Source organism: Bombyx mori, chromosome 10, assembly GCF_030269925.1.
Source record: "Bombyx mori chromosome 10, ASM3026992v2".
Lineage (NCBI taxonomy): Eukaryota > Metazoa > Arthropoda > Insecta > Lepidoptera > Bombycidae > Bombyx > Bombyx mori.
The window spans coordinates 7,413,486-7,432,116 of NC_085116.1; the positions used below are offsets into that span (position 1 = coordinate 7,413,486).

The 18,631-nt window shown below is 35.8% G+C and overlaps 1 protein-coding gene across 7 annotated transcripts in view; it reads right to left on the reverse strand.

The window, feature by feature from the left end:
- Positions 1-18,631, reverse strand: part of NGR-A13 (neuropeptide receptor A13) — a 40,650-nt gene that overhangs the window by 3,633 nt on the left and 18,386 nt on the right. For 5 of the 7 annotated variants that reach the window (XR_005245077.2, XR_005245073.2, XM_012693910.4 and 2 more), the window contains 3 exon segments: positions 15,403-16,265; positions 11,081-11,261; positions 1,129-1,295 (listed from right to left, as the gene is read on the reverse strand). Coding sequence is in view for 4 of the 7 variants with exons in the window: in XM_012693910.4 (XP_012549364.2) it covers positions 1,129-1,295; positions 11,081-11,261; positions 15,403-16,164 (1,110 nt within the window). In the remaining 3 variants the exon portion in view is untranslated. 7 annotated transcript variants of the gene reach the window in all.

Genomic DNA, 18,631 nt, shown 5'->3' on the forward strand with positions numbered 1-18,631 from the left:
ATTTCTTTTGACTTGGTAACTAATAATTTTCAAGGTTATTATAATTACAGCTCAAAACGTCTAAGTGTATGTAACTGGAATCTGAATCTTTACCGACAGAATCTAGTATTTTAAAATGTAAGGTAGGAAACCGTTGCTAAATATTTACGTATAATATATATGTACATCCTGAATTAGCAACATTATATACTTGACATTGGCGAAATCTAAAAGGAAACGCCATAATCCTAAGAGATAGATAGATAGATAGAATTAGCAACATAGTGTGCATGACGAACCGCCATATTTTTTTGAACAATAAATATTTTTCGTTGAATTCAAGGACCAAACATCTCCAGTAAGGCAGTGAGAAAGATGTACGTTGTTATCTCGGTACAACAATGAAAGCGACTTTGAAAATATTATAGGTTTTGCTGTATAAATAATTGGCACATTATGGATTTTCTGTCCAGTTTTTCCTTTTTGTCGCATTCTCCAACCTTGGATTGGTGTAAGAAAATGCCGGTTTAGCCAACCCGCATTTCACTAGGTCCTATCTCATAATCTTTGGCAGCTGGTCAAATGGACAGCAAAACCATATATGTATATGTATTTTAGCACTAGATGGATAAACGAGCATAAAGCTTACCTAATGTTAAGTGTACCAAAGCCCATGTAACAACATAAATCCCTCTGCATACCTTGAGATATGAAATAGGCAGAATAATGGAGACTCAAATAACGCCAAGTAAAACGAATATCTAATTACTTTATTTCAGTTCACCAAAAATCTCCGACGCGATTTCAGCATATTATTGAGTTTTTTAAGATCTTCTTTAATTCAATAGCAGACAACACTAAAATAAGAAGCAATACATTTTCTTCTGTGACATTTAGTTATTAAAGTTAGTGTTTAATTATTGGATGTTAAATAAGTTATTTTATCCACATTCTCATATAAAGAGGATAGGTACCTACCTATGTGTCTGTATACCGCTAATCCTAATCTCATCTTTACTTCTTCTCTTCATGACCAAGGACGTAATCGCATGTTTCGTTTCCCAACTTTGCCTTAAATTCATTGAAACACATCTATAATTGCACACATGATTTGTGTACGCTGCTGTTATTTAATTGAAGCTTAATTACTTGAGTGGTAGGCTCCAATTTCGCAGCAAATTTGGCTGGTTCTTCGGCGGCGTACAACATTCGTCTGGCCAGGCGAGCGAACGTGCACCTGAACTGACGGCTCATGCTGCAGTACAGCACGAAGTTCACGGAGGACGTGAAGAGCGCCAACATATCCATGAGGTCGCCTGATAACAAACACAAGTTTTTTATACTTTTAGAAGTCGTCGTGGCCTAAGGGATAAGACGTACGGTGCATTCGTGTTGAGCGATGCACCGGTGTTCGAATCCCAGGCGGGTACCAATTTTTCTAATGAAATACGTACTCAACAAATGTTCACGATTGACTTCCACGGTGAAGGAATACATCGTGTAATAAAAATGAAACCCGCAAAATTATAATTTGCGTAATTACTGGTCTGGTACTGGATAGGACCTCTTGTGAGTCCGCGCGGGTAGGTACCACCGCTCTGCCTATTTCTGCCGTGAAGCAGTAATGCGTTTCAGTTTGAAGGGTGGGGCAGCCGTTGTAACTATACTGAGATCTTAGAACTTATATTTCAAGATGGGTGGCGCATTTACGTTGTAGATGTCTATGGGCTCCAGTAACCACTTAACACCAGGTGGTCTGTGAGCTCGTCCACCCATCTAAGCAATAAAAAAAAACTTCATGCTTGTAAACAAGACCGCTTTTGACTGACATGAATTCATAAGAGATCTGTAATTTTTTGTATACGTCAAATTTATTTTAGAATTACGTTAAAAAAAAAATCTCCGCTACATGATATAATGGGCAATCTTTTTTTATGATTGAGAGCTTACTACTGGCCCTGAGGCCTTTCCAGTTTCACAAGGACAGGTGGGCGAGCAAGGGCTCAGCCAGAAGGGGCGGCATTTGCTAACAGCTACCCGAGCGCCTTCAAGGAAGACCCAACAACTCAAGAGTAAATGCTTCGCGAATGAATATTGGACAATCATATACTCTTACACACTCTGAAGACTATTAGAACGCTTCTTGCAGAAGAACACGTAATTAATAATTACAAACTGCATTAGAATTTATTCAGATTATTGTGTATTTATTTATCATATATGCATGTACAAATGTAGTTAGAGTAGATTAACAAATAAGAAAACTGTCAAACATTCGAAAAACTTTTAATTTACAGCACCGAAATAGTTCCCGAGGAACGTCGCTTCTCTCATTTCTGGTAATGTGGTGCTCAACTTTTATAACTTCCAAGAGTAGTTCGCATTAACGTTGGTAACATTTTAGCCAAACTAAATAGGATGGCTGAAACGTACTTCTAACTGAGTTTTGACCTAGAACTATCTCTTTGTTGTAGAATTTTAGTGTTAAATCATTAAAAAAATAATAGAATAAGTTTTGGACAGCCACAAATTTACTATATTCAATCTACAAAACTATATTATTCATAAAAATTACATCAGTCTTTGAGATTAGCTAATATAATAAAATAGTCACTAGGCATGACCTTTTAAACCCTTAAGACGAGTTTTTTGGGAACAAAAAGTCGGGTGGAATATTTCAGAGTACAATTTACCTCATTCGTTTTTACTTTGGTTATTTTTTCTGACATAAACAACGTTTACGGTTTGTTAATTTAAGTAGCGGATTTTTTTAGTCTCCTTTCTAACTACTATGGAGTGGTATCAGATGATTTTAAAAAATAAAGCCCGCATCCAAAACTCTTTATTCGTCTTCGGACGTGGAAAAAACCCATTGCATTGGAATAGCTGTTCTACAAAAAGTTGAAAACATGACTACCTCGTAAAGGACATTGGCTGGATGATGGTTCCAATTTTCTGGGGCACATGACTTCATTACAGATGTTTCTATTAGGCTCATATGATTTCACCAAACTATAAAAACCCTTAAATTTACCAAAAAAGAAGTCTGTTAAAATTATTACTGAAAAGCTCACTAGATATAAGCGTGAAAGCTCAATTGATACTCAGTTTCTTAGATAAGCATAAAGAGCTATTTGTCGTTTTAATAAGTTCCTATTTCACGAATAGGAAATCTAAAGAGAAGGCAGCGGATCGCCCAGAATCTGCGCCGCCGTGTCGCACTAGACTAATCTAAAATATAACTTTTGGATCGCAACGTTTTAATATCAACATTTAAGAGGTATCCACCATTAACTCCAATGGTCTTGGTTTTAATTCTCATTTGATTTTGGATGCTACGCGTCATTTAATCACTACATTTAATGGTTACGTAATTCCAATTAAGTATTCTCATGTTTGCTATACGTGCATGCATGACAGTGTGATTATATTTGTTTTATTGTTGATAAGTCACGTCTGTTGTATGTAGGTGTTGCGATCAAATTGATTTGATAATTCTCTTGTTCGTGTAGCATAGTCATTAATTTAGAAAGCTAACATATCTTCTTTCCTAATGTTCGTAGGATTGCGGAGTCGGATTAGGGCGCTTAGGGGAAAGCTATTGTGTTCACGTCTTTAGATTATCTCTGTTATTTGAGTTGTAAATAGCGCCCATTTCTCATCTCAAATATACTAGGTTAACGGTGAGTTGCTCATGCTGATTTTAAAAACTCTGTTATATAGAGGATTTTCCAAATAATTCCTAATCACAAAATAACTTAATTTTTAAACGAAATAAAAATACGCTGCTTTCGAGAATAATTGAATATTTAAAACTCAAGCGGTTGTAGTAGAGAGTTACAGCAGAGATTCACATTAATATGTACCTCAATTTACTTTCCTTCCTTTAAAAAGATTTTTCATTAGACGGGTACTAGTAGGGGGATCAAAATTTACAATGACCAGTTGTTCAGCTATTCATTTACCCTCTTATTAATCGCTTAACCAATAAACAATTTACAAGATTGAAATCGGAATATTATATTGATTGAAAGTTTTTTTATGATTGAAGATTTACGGTGGCCTGGACGACTTTCCAGTTTCACCATTGAAAACATGAAATGAGCTGCAGTATTCTCATACAGTCCCCTGTAAAAATAGTTTTAATTATGTCAAAGACTCGCAATGGTGGCGTGGATGCTTGGCGGCGATGTATCCTGGAAGGTTATGATTGACTTCTGCGAGTGCACCATCTTGCAGAAGGAGGCAGCGGGGCGAGTGAGGCAAAGCTCTCCTCACTACGCAGAAATCCACCATCGCCGAGCAGGTCGGGACCAGTGTAGCTTCCGTGACTCGGGCCCCTAGGAGCCCGCTTTGAGCGGGGAGGGACCCAGGCATGGGGCGGCGTGCTTTGCACACTCGCCCGCAGTAGGAAGCCGGGTGATGGCAGATCAACTTCCCCCGATCGCTTCGGGGAAGGTGTAGCGCGGCGCCATCAAAGTGGGCTCTCGTTCCGCCGACCGCGGGAACCTGTGGTGGTGTCGCCGGTGGCCACCTGTCCGGCGTCTGGTTGACGGCGGGATGGATGTAATATGCTCTGCGTCAACACTGTCCCGCCGTCTCAATAGCCTCGACTGGGCTTCGGCCCGGTCTGGGGTAGGGCGCCGGTTATGAGCGGCAGGAGTTTTTAATGAGTTTCAACTCCCACATACCCCACCTGCCGCGTGGGTAACCCTACCCACGGGCGATTTTCTCATGTGGAAAAAAAACGGCTCGCAAAATAGGAAAGAATGAAAAAATGTCTTGGAACTTCATGGTATTTTGATACTTTTTAACTGACAAAAAAACGTTAGGTAATTATATTTTGTTTTGAATAATTACAAACTCTTAAATGAAAATATAATTGATCTCCCATTAGCTAGAAGAGGTGTATTTTTATCGCAGAAAACATCCGTTAAGAATGCAATCGCCATACTTCCAACGGAAGCGGTGTTTCTAATTTACCGGAATATACAAAACCGGCAGATGCGACAGAGCGAAAAGATTTTGAACGATTTTAAAATTCTAGGTGGGATTTTTTGTTGAAAGCCTTTGTGTTATACCTATATGAAAAGAAAAACGATATCTTTAATAAATTACAATGTGTGGTAGGGAGTGTCAGCCCCACGTAAAACAAAAATGTATTCAGACGAAACATGAGACAGAGGTGTAGCGCGTTGTAATAGCATGTTATTATTGAACATACATTTTGTTTATTTTTGCTTATAACAAGCTGCTTTTAATCTAGTTTGGTTGTTTTGGCAAATTACTTTGTTTGTATTACTAGAACCAAATTGTTATTAGCACCTACCTGTACCGCATTTGACGTTAAGCGCAAGAAAAATCGTATTAAAATTAGATACATAGAACTGAGGACTATCGGGTTTTAAAATACTAAAACGTTGTTTTTAAATAGTTCTGGAGTGGATATTGCCATTATTTTGTATAAAATCTCGACAAGCTTAATTCGAAAGTTGTTCAAATTCTTAATCATTTATTTTCATCGGTATATAAAACTAGATATGTTGATATTTCGTTTACTAGATGAGTTAAATAGCTTGTTGGGACTGAGACGTATCTCACTTGATGATGAGACAAGCGGTCGAACCTACAATTAGATACCTTTTATTAGTTTGGCCTTTAACTTATTTCCAAACATTTACACAAAATATTATTTAGTTATCAGCAACATGCTTCGTCAAAAAGTACACAATACTTACTTTCAGCTACAAGCATCCTCATACAATTAGTTCGCAATACAATTAGATTGTGTTGCAAATGTCCTACCCTTAACGCAGCACCCACTAATGCTCCGCGAGCGTATTAGACCCTTAACGACACACCTACTAACGCTCCGCGAGAGTATTAGAAATGGGATCTTATACTATTAGATAGAATTTTTGTGGATCTAAACTTCTATTCAGATTACGTTAGAGAACAAAATCTAACATAGAGAGAGCACGTAGCACGGGGACGTGTTGTGAAAATAAATTGGGAGTACAAACAAAATGGGAAATGGAAATATTGAACCATATAATAATAGTATATCAAATTGTCCCTTAAAATAAGCCTACAATTTGAACCAAGGACATTAAAAAAAAAGGTACTTTTTCTGATTGTAAAAAACTTTGAATTGAGTCTTTTCGAAATGAATTAATTTAATTATTAAGTAAAGAAAATAAGCTACAAAAAGTACTACTTACTTTGTTGTGACAGAGAATGGAATTCTAAATTTCCAAATTAATTTACTAATCCAAATACTTATTTTAAATTACTAAGCCACGGTAGAAAGTTACTTTAATTGTTTCACTCAAAAGTAATTAAATCTTAACCCAATCCATTATGTTTTGGTTTAATAAGTTTCTACCTAATTTAAATAACCGAACGTGATTTTCCTAGTGTACCGGTTAAAGCCTTAATCATTATTTTTTTTAAAAAAGTTTAATACATGCTTTCTAAGTACTGTAGTTGAAAGCATAAACCTGTTACAATGTATTATCTTTCACAGTGAGAAACATATTATAAGTCATGGACCATGCTATAAATTTTCTAGTTCCAAAATTCAATCAGCTCCACTTTATATGTCATCTGAAGTACACGGAAATGGAATGTTTCATAATAATGGGAGGTGACGAAGATCCATGGGAGATGAATTAAGCTGGTTTTCAGCTCACAGACATCCACTGCTGCTCAAAGGCATCCTCTAAGCCTCGCTACAACGATTGGATCTGCTGATTGGATTTAAATAGGTCATCCGTCTAACTTGTGGGAGGCCTACCCACGTTTTTCGGCACGTGTAGAGTTTTTGGCCCCAGCAGGCATCTGTTCTACGAGCAATGCACCCTGCCCACTGCCACTTCAACTTCGCAATCCTTTCAATTGTGTCGGATATCATGGTTTTTCTGCGAATCTTCTCATTCCTGATTCGATCTTGCAGGGAGACTCCAAGTATAGTCCTCTCCATTGCTCTTTGGGTGACTTTGAGTTCACCACCACAGGTTTTGGTGGAGGTTTAATCAATACTAGTGGTGGCGCAGTAGTCGAAATTCGACTATAATTAATTGAAATTATAAGCTTGAACATTATTATGGTTATATTGTCAAAGACAAATAATACAGACAAATAATATTAAAGATAAAATTAACCTATTCTCAATTTGACCACAGACTTTAAGCACTAACTAAAGTTTGACAATAAACAAAGAGTATATATACATATGTGTGTGTGTGTCAAATACATGGCAGTGTGTGTAATGTTCTTTTTATTGATTTAATGTATCTTTTATGCATTATTTAAAAAAAATATTAGCGTTGTGCGCTCCTTCTCTATATTCTGTGGAATATTCTTCTCTATTTAAGTGTGGAAAATTTCATACTCCTCCGTCCGCGCAATTTTCGTAAAAAAGGATACAAAGTTTTTGCTTCACGTATTAATATATATATAGATACAATCGAATTTAGAAATATTTAAAAAAAAAATTGTCGTTCACTCACGACGTCGTTCTATCACAATTTGATATTATAATATGTATGTCATGCAATTAAAAATGTTGCTAAATTTCAATATTATATTATATAATTATTATATTGTAGTTCATTTAAAATAGACCTTAAATACAAAATCATACAAAATATTACGAAGCCAAGAACTGTAGCAATTTCATATCATTCATCTGTTGCTCTTTGATCTCGTAAAATATGGAAATTGGAGAGTCGCTATCAGCATATTGGTAGGGCATGAATCGTGTTTTTCAGTCTTACATGTTGAATTATTTGTCAACGATTTCATAAAGGTTAAAAATTTTAGTCAACAGCTAAGGGCCCGATAAATGGACTAAAATTTTCCAAGTGTCATAACTTCGACAACAATGAAAAAAAAAATTATTTATCTATGGAAAGATTTTTTGGCGGGAACGCGAAAGCGAAGTTCTGTTGTTTTATTTTGTCTATTTAATGTTTCACCGCCCTGCCTATATCTGGCGTGAAGTAGTAATGCGTTTCGGTCTGAAGGGTAGGGCAGCCGTTGTATCTATACTGAAATCTTAGAACTTATATCTCAAGGTGGGTGGTGCATTTAAGGTGTAGATGTCTACGGGCTCCAGTAACTACTTAACACCAGGTGGGCTGTAAGCTAGTCCACCCATCTAAGCAATAAAAAAAACTTAAATGTGTAATAACGGTGGTCTATTAACCGTTTAGTATCTTTAAAAATGCACAAATGTGGGGAAAATTTGATAAAGCCGCTGGACGTAGCTTCTCGGGATCCCCCAAAAAAGTCCACTGAAAGAGTTTCAGTAAATAGCAACCATTTTACCGAGTTTATATTTCATCCCATATCATCTCATCACATTTAATTTCATTTAATTTCATGCCAATTGATTAATGTTCCATATTAATCAACCTCATTTCGTTTCACTTCATATTAAAAATTTCCCTAAAAAAACAGTTATAAAAAAATTTGGCTGTATAGTAAGATACTTTTGCCTTTCCAGTTGGAAAAATAGAACTGCTACTACTATCTATGAAAAGGATTAACTACAAGTCGTTTTTTTAATATAGCGAAACAATTTCACTATGCGGAGGATTTATTTATAATATTAAAATGGAGTTAATCGATATTCTATCTACCTTTAGCTACCAAGAAAAAATGAAATACTTTTGTTCTCTCCTGTTTCCGATACGTCAGTACGGGAGTATAAAATATGTGAACCATTTAACATATTCTATGTACTTACTCCGAGATTTTATCGTACAATACGGGTCTTCCCAGAATTTCATAAGTGAATTTTGAAGCTAAATTTTGTTACTTTACATTGGTTATCAAAGGCAAAAATGAAAATAAATTACTGAAGCAACGAAAATCAATTTAAGAATACATCGGAGTCTTTTAATTAATTAGTTAATTAAAACGGTACGAGATTTCAAAGAACAAATTTACTCTTGAACCTTAATACATAACTTTATATACGTAACTAAATACGTAAAATACGTAACGTTCAAAAATATCATGAAGGTTAATTAATATTGAAGAGTGTGCGTAAAATATAGCTGTATGGTTGCACGCTATGTGTGAAGAAATATGTACATAATATGTACATACGCTAGTTGCATTCATTGCTTAGTTTCTTTTTCATAAATGTTATAAAAAATCATAATAAAACTTGACGTGTACTGTGAAGTGTTCGTATCGGCAATAAAATTGACAGCGAATACACATTTCTGGAGACGGCTGTAAAAGCCGTAATCTGTTTGATGCATTAACCATTATTACCAGTGATAAAATCATAAATAGTCCGCCACTTTGTATACACGTTGAAACGCCAGAAAAATCCAACAACGATCGCGCATCGGTTCGTTTTACGACTACCGTGAATTAGCTATAAACATTTTTATTCGGACCCAACGTCACAAACAACATGTACACTTTAAATTGAACGGTTGAGAGATAGCAAAATAGGGTTTCATGACCTCTGTCCGTCATAAAACGAAATGTAGGGTCCCGACGTCCTTTTCATTAATAAACGACGTAGGTACTCTTTAACGATTCCACTTCAGCGGGATTCAGACCTTCCTGACACTCGATTATATAATTATTTATACAAAAATCCTTTGCTGCTTTTAAATTGGCACTGTCAACTTCAAATCTTCTTCATTGCAAACATCAAATTCATTGAAACTAATAAGTCTTTACTTTCATAAATTTCATTGTTCATTCGTTCATTCAAAGTTCTCAATAATAATCTATATTATAAATTCCATCCGTTAGAGATAATCTAAGCAAAACTTATTTAATCAATGTTGATCTGCGTGTCGGTTATAAGTTAAAACGATTGAGCTTCTAAGAGATTAGTAACCGAAAGCCGATCCTAATTTATTTTGATGAGTAGGATACTTATAATAATTAAAATACATAATATTTGTGAGATAATGCTAGAACTACCAATTATGTAAAGTTTAATTTCAACGGCAAACTGAGCAATATGTCAAATATTTGTTTATTTGTTCTTAATCTACTATCAAGAATTTAAAAAAAAGAACATTACCACATAATGACAAGTATACTTAAATAATATATTTATATTATACCAGTAAGTTAAATAGCTGGAAATATTTAAAAAGAAGACCAGAATTTATATTTAACTAAAAGTTGTTCGTAGCTTGCTTAGGGTTTGCCCAGCCCTCTGGCGGACCCCGCCTACGTCCAGACCGTCGAGGTGGTCCGCCTGGTCCTGTCGGACTGGGTGAATCCTGCTGTTTCGGCTGCTACCTGCACTTCATCACCCGGAGGGAGCTGAGAGTACCACCACACCACTGCAGTGGCTGCGACGAAGACACGGCGGAGCACGCACTCGCGTACTTACCTACATTCTTCTAAGAGAATCTTCCTGTCATTTGCGGCGACATAAGTGTCCCATATGTTAATATAAACTTGTACGAATGTCATCTAAATCAGTTCAACTATATTTTCGTGATTTAGTAACAAACATACAAACATATAATACAAACGACTCGTACAATATTAGTATAGGGGAATTTATCTTAATATATATAAATAACGTGTCACGTTGTTTGTCCGCGATGAACTCCTAAACTACTTAACCGATATTAAATTAAATTTGCACACTGTGTGCACTGTGATCCAACTTGAAAGATAGGATGGTTTTTATTTCGATTAATGGTCGCAATATTTATTAATTAACAATAAAATGATTTCTTATGTTGATTTCTGTTATTAATTGTAAGTTTCATAAGTCTAAAACAGATGGCGCCTTAAATCAGTTTTTACAGACAATTGTAATACTGTCTGACATTAATATCTCATAGATGGCGCTGTGTTAAAAATACCAACGTTTCACATAAGCTACAATTTAATAGCATAAACACCACGTGTTGCTGAGACTAAAGTATAAGTGAAATTTATTTCATAGTAAACGCAATACAGTGAAATTCAATTGTTCTTACTTTGTCAATTTTTGGTATTAGTATAGCCGGCCGCGTGTTATTTAGAAACAAAAACCTTAGCCACAGCAACGCGTGGCCGGGTCTATTAGTAATAATATAAAAGCAAGAGCTTTATTTCTTACCGAACATACTGTAGCAGTTTTTGAAAAAGTCCGGAGCTACTGCGCTTGCTAGTCCAAGTAGACCTTGAGGCACTTCTGTAGAGAGGAAGAGGCCTAGCACGGCCAGTAGCATCCGTGTGGTGCGGTCTGTTCGGCTGGATCGACGTGTATTTGAGTCATCTGCAAGACACTGCTTTTCTGGCTAAAAACAAAACACACAAATAAATAAATTTTAATCATTAATCTCCCAGTAAGACACGCTTTTTTGCTGTATTTCCAGATAATTTTGCCTACTAAAAATACATAGCAATTGATATATCGACGTGAATCGTCTGTGACTTAATAGATAAAACGCTGGAAGTGTTACTATTAAGTGACACTATCATCATCATTATCATTATCATCATCATTGCTCGATTTTGCCAAAATGACTGATCCTATACCGCCGTTGTCCAGAAAATTCCCACGACTCTCAACATGTCGTCCGTTACTGGAGTCCCATTCACGCTGCGTCTTTCAAGGCGCGGTTGCCACTCGAAAAACTTTTTGGTCTGAGCGGCCATTTATTCTACGAGCAATGTGTCCGGCCTACTGTCATTGCAATGGTACTATGTCAAGGCTCAAATGTTCTAACGGGGACTAATTTTTTGGTAAGTTGTAACATATCTAAAACTTGTTTACGGACGACTGCCAAGATGAAGGACTTAGTCCATTATCGTGCAATAGCTTTATATTGTAAGGTATTCTGACCTTCATGAGCACTGCGCTGCATTTTGTAACGAAAATATGTATAATCTGGACGTGTACAGCGTATATATACAGTCACCATGTATCTCAATAAGCCAATCTTAAGATATGAAGTCTCAATAAAATTGTATCTTAATGCTATCTTAGAGCACATGCACAATAACAGGTTTTACCTATGAAGTTTACTGTTTTACTATACTGGCCATTTGAAAAGTTTAAAAAAATGAATCCATTATTCTCAAATTCAGTCATTTATTAATTAATTAGTGTTTTATTTTCACTAAATTTCTATAGTTTTATTCAATATGGACTCAATAACAATACGAATCGTTATGGAATTAATATAATAGTCACCAGTTGCGTCACGTTAGCATTGTCCGCGCAAACGGCTCACAACATTAGTGACGTGTAAGAAGTAAACACTACAAACTAACACACGAACGCGTTATTGGTTTAAACGCTTCCTACCTGGAAATTTTGATCTAAAAGATGTATCCGGTGGTCGCTCGAAAACTAAAGCCTACCATAACGGATTAAAGACGATAGTGCAAGCTAACGATACTCAATCTACCGCTGAGTTAGTAAGCAGCTTTTAATGTTAGCATCAAAACAATATTGGTCCATTTCCGTCAAACTGGCAAGTTAAAAAAACTTGAAGTGGAAAGTGGATGTGGCAAGAACTGAACGATCGCCAACGCGACGAACTTGTTAAGGTATGTCTTGAGTTGTTTAACAGGCCCAGAAACGATGGGGTTTGTGAACCACATTGTCACTAACCATAAAAAATAGATTGTTTTTGATAATCGTAAGAGGTCATTACGTTGGTTAGAACCTGGTTCAGCACCTAGGCGATACCCGAAGCGAACATTTACCCCTAAAAACTCATCATCACTGTTTGATGGTTTAGTGTCGGTATAATTTATCATAGATTCTTACTAAATGGTACCAACATTACGTCAGATATGTACTGTGAGGAGGTGGATACAAAGACGGAGAAGTTCGTGAAACTCCGGCAGCCTTGGTTAATATCTCGTCCCCACAGTACATCGCAATGGAAGTATTGCGTCATTCAAAGCTCTTACCAGATTTTACACCGACAGACCTACTATTTCCTAAGTTTGGACAACTTCTTGGGAAAAATTCAATACGCGAGAGTAAAATGCCCTTGAAAAGCTTGCTGGCTTCCATACACCTAACTTCTTGAAATAGGGCATTGAAAAATTACCACTTCGCTGGCAGAGATGCATCGATACAATGGGTGGACAATTTGATTGACATACATAAAAACATTTAAAAAAAACATTAACTTTCGGTATACTAAACGGTAATTTTGTAATTAAAGACCTAATGTATCTTATGATTAGACCAAAATAATCTATCTTGGTCTAATTGAACATTTATTTCTTAACTACCAATAGTAATTAAATTGTACCTTCGCTTAAATATCCCGCAACTGTCGTCAATTAATAGGACCACTAATTTGAACGTAGTTGGACCCTTAAAGCTATATAATTCAGTTTTGTAGTAATGTAATGTTTTTGTATCCGATTGAAGAAAATGATTGCGGCCTTTAGCCATCCTCAAAAGACAGCTTCATTTATGTTATCAATGCCAATGGTTAAACATGGTAAGGCATTATACCAATAAAGCACAGTCTTTTACCAAGACAAATTTCTCGACGACCGTGATCTCCAAATATCGAATCTGAATGGCCAGAAAATTTGATGTATGTTCGTAAACATATTGAGGAGTTTCCTAAAAAGTCGGACATACATAATAGAAATACTAGGAACAAACACAAGCTTGTTGTGCCGATGAGTAGGTTACATAAGATACGAAACTCATTCGGGTGTTTGTCTGTGCGCCTGTACAACAAAATCCCACAAGATGTTCAGAACCTACATATACATAGGTTTAAGAAAACTATTAAAGAACATCTGTGCAATAAAGCTTACTATAAAGTCAATGATTATCTAGAAGATTGCACAAAGTGGGAATGAGTTGCTCGCTCCGGGCATTTCAATATCGTAGTAATTGTTACGTTATAATACTCATTGTAAAAAATTCATATTTAAAAAAATTATAATCTAATATTAAAAATTAAATAAATAATAATCTCATATAAAAAAAAAAAAAAAAAGTCATGCCCGCTGAGTTTTTTGCCAATTCTTCTCAGGACGGAAGCTAGTTCTTGTGAATTGGCGGTAGTTCTTTCGACGTTCAACAAGTATGTACTTTCATTTATGTTGAATAAAAAAATTTTGATTTGATTTTTGATTTGATTTGATTTGATTTGAGTATTTTGACGATTAAAATTCTATGCTTTATTTTAATATCAAATAAAGTAATTTCATATCAAAATCAATGACTGAACAGATAAAGAAAATGGAGTCCAATGTTTATAACACTAAGTTGGTGGAGTATATGTTATTGGTGAGATGGCGGTGGATTCATAAATATAATGGCACTTGCGTTATGAGCTGCTATGCTATTAATGGTGTCAATAATAGTTATTGGTGAGGCGTCAGAATGTACATATGAAAGCTTCTTCTCGTTGCCAATCGATTTGTAGAGTAAACGATACCAGAGTCGACGCATAAAGAATTGAACATATCAATATCTTGAATGAAATGGATTCCTATAGGACATGAAGGGTTGTCTCGCGTAGGCTCCCTGCTCGTATCTGCATAGATACGAGCAAACAACCCATAACATCGAGCATTTGTATGTTGATCAATCGCAATAAGGTCACTCGACAACTTGAATGAGTACGAACCTAATATCAGAAACTGCGGGCACGAAACTACGCAATAATCTTATCTCTATCATAATTTCAACCCTACTGAGATTGTTTAAATTATTTTTGATTTAATGAATTGTTGCACCGTGCAACTTTTATTAAATTATAAAACAATTAAATTCTTCTTTTGTATTTTGCAGATATATATTCCTTAATACATTATAGTTTAGGGTACAAATGCCTTAACTGATACAAACCTACTAAAGTAAGTACTAAATGTGCAGTAACATAGAAAACTAGCCGTAATCGCCCGCTTCGCTGAGCATTTAAAATTAACATTATTATTAATTGTCATTATTGTTAGGAAGTCCAACACTCAAATAAATATTAACCTATCCATTAAGTAATTGTATGTTCTACATGGATACCAAGTTTCAAGTCAATGAATGTATGGTTCAATAGTTATAACGGAACATCCGTAAAAACCACTGTAGATTTATATATTAGTATAGCTAAAGTGGATAATGTTACGTTATCTTCAATAATAAAAACAATATTTTTAACAGAATATCAGTGGAAACGTGAAAATTATTGACTTATGTGTTTTACGCCAAACTTGAGCTTTGAGTTCTTTTTGCTGAATCATGCTTCAATATTGAATATTGAATTGAATTTCTATAGCTCCCTTACGACAACTTTTTAAGCTGCTATCCAGCAAAATAATGTACATATATTAGGCCAGCGGTATCCAAGTCGTCTCCTTACTTTATTAAGCTCTAAATAAGTTAGTAGTAAGTATGTAGTTATAAGCTAGTAGGAGTATAAGTATGCTATCACAGATGTCTATTCAACTTACCTCATTTGGCCCAACTGTTGATCGCTTGAGAAGATTTTGCCTCCTTCTCTCAGTCGTTGTCAACTTAGATATCAAACACGTACTCAGTATCGACAACGCTATACTCGGAACTAGTTTTAATATTACACTGTAAATCCACATGATCGCTGTGACTAATTCAACGTTTTTGGACATTTCTAATAGATAAACGGTCCGATTTTGGGGTAAAGCTAAGTCCTCTGCAAATTCGGAATTGTTCTTCGATGTCACTTCACTAGGCACGATGGTCATAGCGAAATAAATAGGTAAACACAAAAAAGGACAGATCACGTACGCGCTCACTATAGCGGTAATTGTATTTTTCCTGTTGCACCACGTTCTATTTCGTTGTGGAAACGCAATGGCAACATAGCGCCAAACCGCCAAAGTCACAGCCAGCCAAATTGAAATAGTGTGGAACGTTTGACTAAATATTGAGTGGAAGTAAACAAAGACTGTCCATGCATACGTATTCTTGTTCACTTGAGGTCCTATTTTGATATTCATATGAAGAGCGTAAGGGATGTATTCAAGCATGACGAGAAGGTCTGCAACGGCCAGTCCAGTCAATATGGAATTCGTGGAGCTTGACATTTCCCGACGACTCAAAACAGCAATGTTTATGGAGTTCGTTGCGGACCCGACGATGCATATCACTAGTGCGATATAGCCGTGAAGTCTGCTGTACGCCTTGTTGAAATTTGTGGCGCCGGGCACGCAATATGCGTCGGTGTCGTTCGCCATACTCTTCAACTAATGTAGCCCCACCACAGCAAGTCATCGGCTCTCTTCGAATTTATCTCTCTTCGCTCAATCAGAGTTGTATTCTTCCACTTTCGATTGATCTATAAATAAAATAAGTACTATCACAAAATTGAATCACATGTTTTAAATTAATCCTCTGGGCAGAGGAATGTACATTGTCTGCCTAAATCGAAATTGACGTATGTGACACGTAGAAAAGATTGACCAGCGCGACTGTAATTGAGTAACAATGGGCGCTAAATTCTATTGATACTGAGTAATTTTAGTGACCGTGAAAATTCGACACGAAATCAGAGCATTCCTTTGCAGAATGGCATGCTCTTGTACACATTCGATAAAACCTCAAGGCCGAACGCAAACGTCGAGACGTGTGTGTAACTATTGTAAATATTTTTTGATCATTCACAAGGCCTCGTCATTTACAAATACAGGTGTCAAACGTGGCTAGAGATCTTCTTTGTCAGATTTTTAATAAACGAAACAAATAAATAAATAAAAACACTTTTTCCAAAAACTGCATTCAAACTAGTCGTAAATGACGTTGCAGTTATTATTATAAAAATGATCTGAAGGAAGAGTAGGCGTCTGAGGAGAAGTCTCGTCATCTATCAGTGAGCATGCCAGCTCTTTAACGATGGGATGTGATGTACCATGGTTTTCTAATAAATTACTTGGTTTTTCGTATTTAAGAGCTACCTCATCTTTAGAGGGGTAAAATTATTACATACCAAAACGAGATTGATAATTAATGGACGTTAATTAATTGTATGTACGAAAAATCTACTTTTTTTTTTATTGCTTAGATGGGTGGACGAGCTCACAGCCCACCTGGTGTAAAGTGGTTACTGGAGCCCATGGACATCTACAACGTAAATGCGCCACGCACCTTGAGATATAAGTTCTAAGATCTCAGTATAGTTACAACGGCTGCCCAATGCTGCTACATTGCTAATATTTACTGGTTTTTACGAGTAAAAGGAAGGAAACCTTTCAGAAAATATGTCTTCAAAGTGAAATTATATTAACATGACTCTAAAATGTGTTAGCATGAATTGGAACCATCTACGTGCTGTGGCGAACACTAACGAAATTATCGGTCGTGGCCCATAGGCGAGGTGAATTAGGTGAATTAATAGAGACATCGTACCAAAATTTGATGGAGAAATAAGAATTTTAATGGCAATTTTAAGCCGATATTTGTCGTATAAAATGTACATGCATTCGAGAAATACTTTTAACTTAATCATTTTATATTAAAATTTTATCTGAGTAGTGAATCTCATTAAAATTCTTTCATTAAAGTGCTACACATTATTATATAAACTGTTTAAAATGTCTGCATAGTTTCGTGTCAATGTGTTTGTGTGGTGACTGCGTATGCGTGTCTGTGTTCACGTGGTCCAGAACCATTGGTTTTCAAGCCTTCAACCTCAGTTCCTAAGGCAGAATTCTCCGTATGATATCTACATATAAGCTTTAATAGCGTCTTAACACAGGATGTGAAGGAATCTTGTTCATATTATGTTCCTCTTAATGAATATAAATAAACAATCACATCTTATTAGATTGAGTTGAAACTTTGTACAGTTAGATTGCATCTGTTTTTTTTTCCATATAGCAGAATTGTTCTCAACACATAGATATATCTCAAATATGATGGTAACGAAGTACGACCGGGGTTCGCTAGAAAATATATTATTGCATGTTTCATAGTTTTAAAGAAGCACTTTCTCAAACTTTCTCGAAAAGGGGACGAAAAAAAAAGCAGCAGCTTGAAATTTTGATTTGCTTCAGGGAAAAAATAGTGACACTTTTGGATGGAAGAAGTATAGTCCATATTTTCTCTTAAACTACGAAGATCGATTCGAGCACGGAACCATTTCATTTGAATTTTGAATAGCTTAAAATAATACGAATCTTTAACCGTTTCTTAAATAAGTCACTTACCATCCACGTAAATGGATTAACTTGAATATACAGGACTTTAAAACGAAATCAGTTATAGCTCAGACTTGATTAATATTCAAATGCATCGAATTCTGAGTACGCAAGTAAGCAAGAACAGAATGAAATAGTAGAATTTAAAGTTTCGTATAAATTAATCATAGACCCTACGTGAATATCCGTCTTGAGACATGAGGTCGTATTCCCCATAATACTGTTTCATGGCTGTCTCAGTTTCACAAACCCACCTACATGATCGCTTCGTAACAGAAATTGGTAGGATGGTGGTAAAAATACGTGCGGACTTACAATACGCCTTGCCATCAGTACATGCCAATTAGCGATTGTTTAACCATATAAGTAATAAAAAAAAAGAATGTCTCTCTTCCACTAGTGACACGACTATCGAAATGCACTTCCTAAACTAACTTAGTAACGTAACAAAAATAGTAACTTAACTGATTTTATCTATTAGATAATATTAAGCCAATAATAATCCATC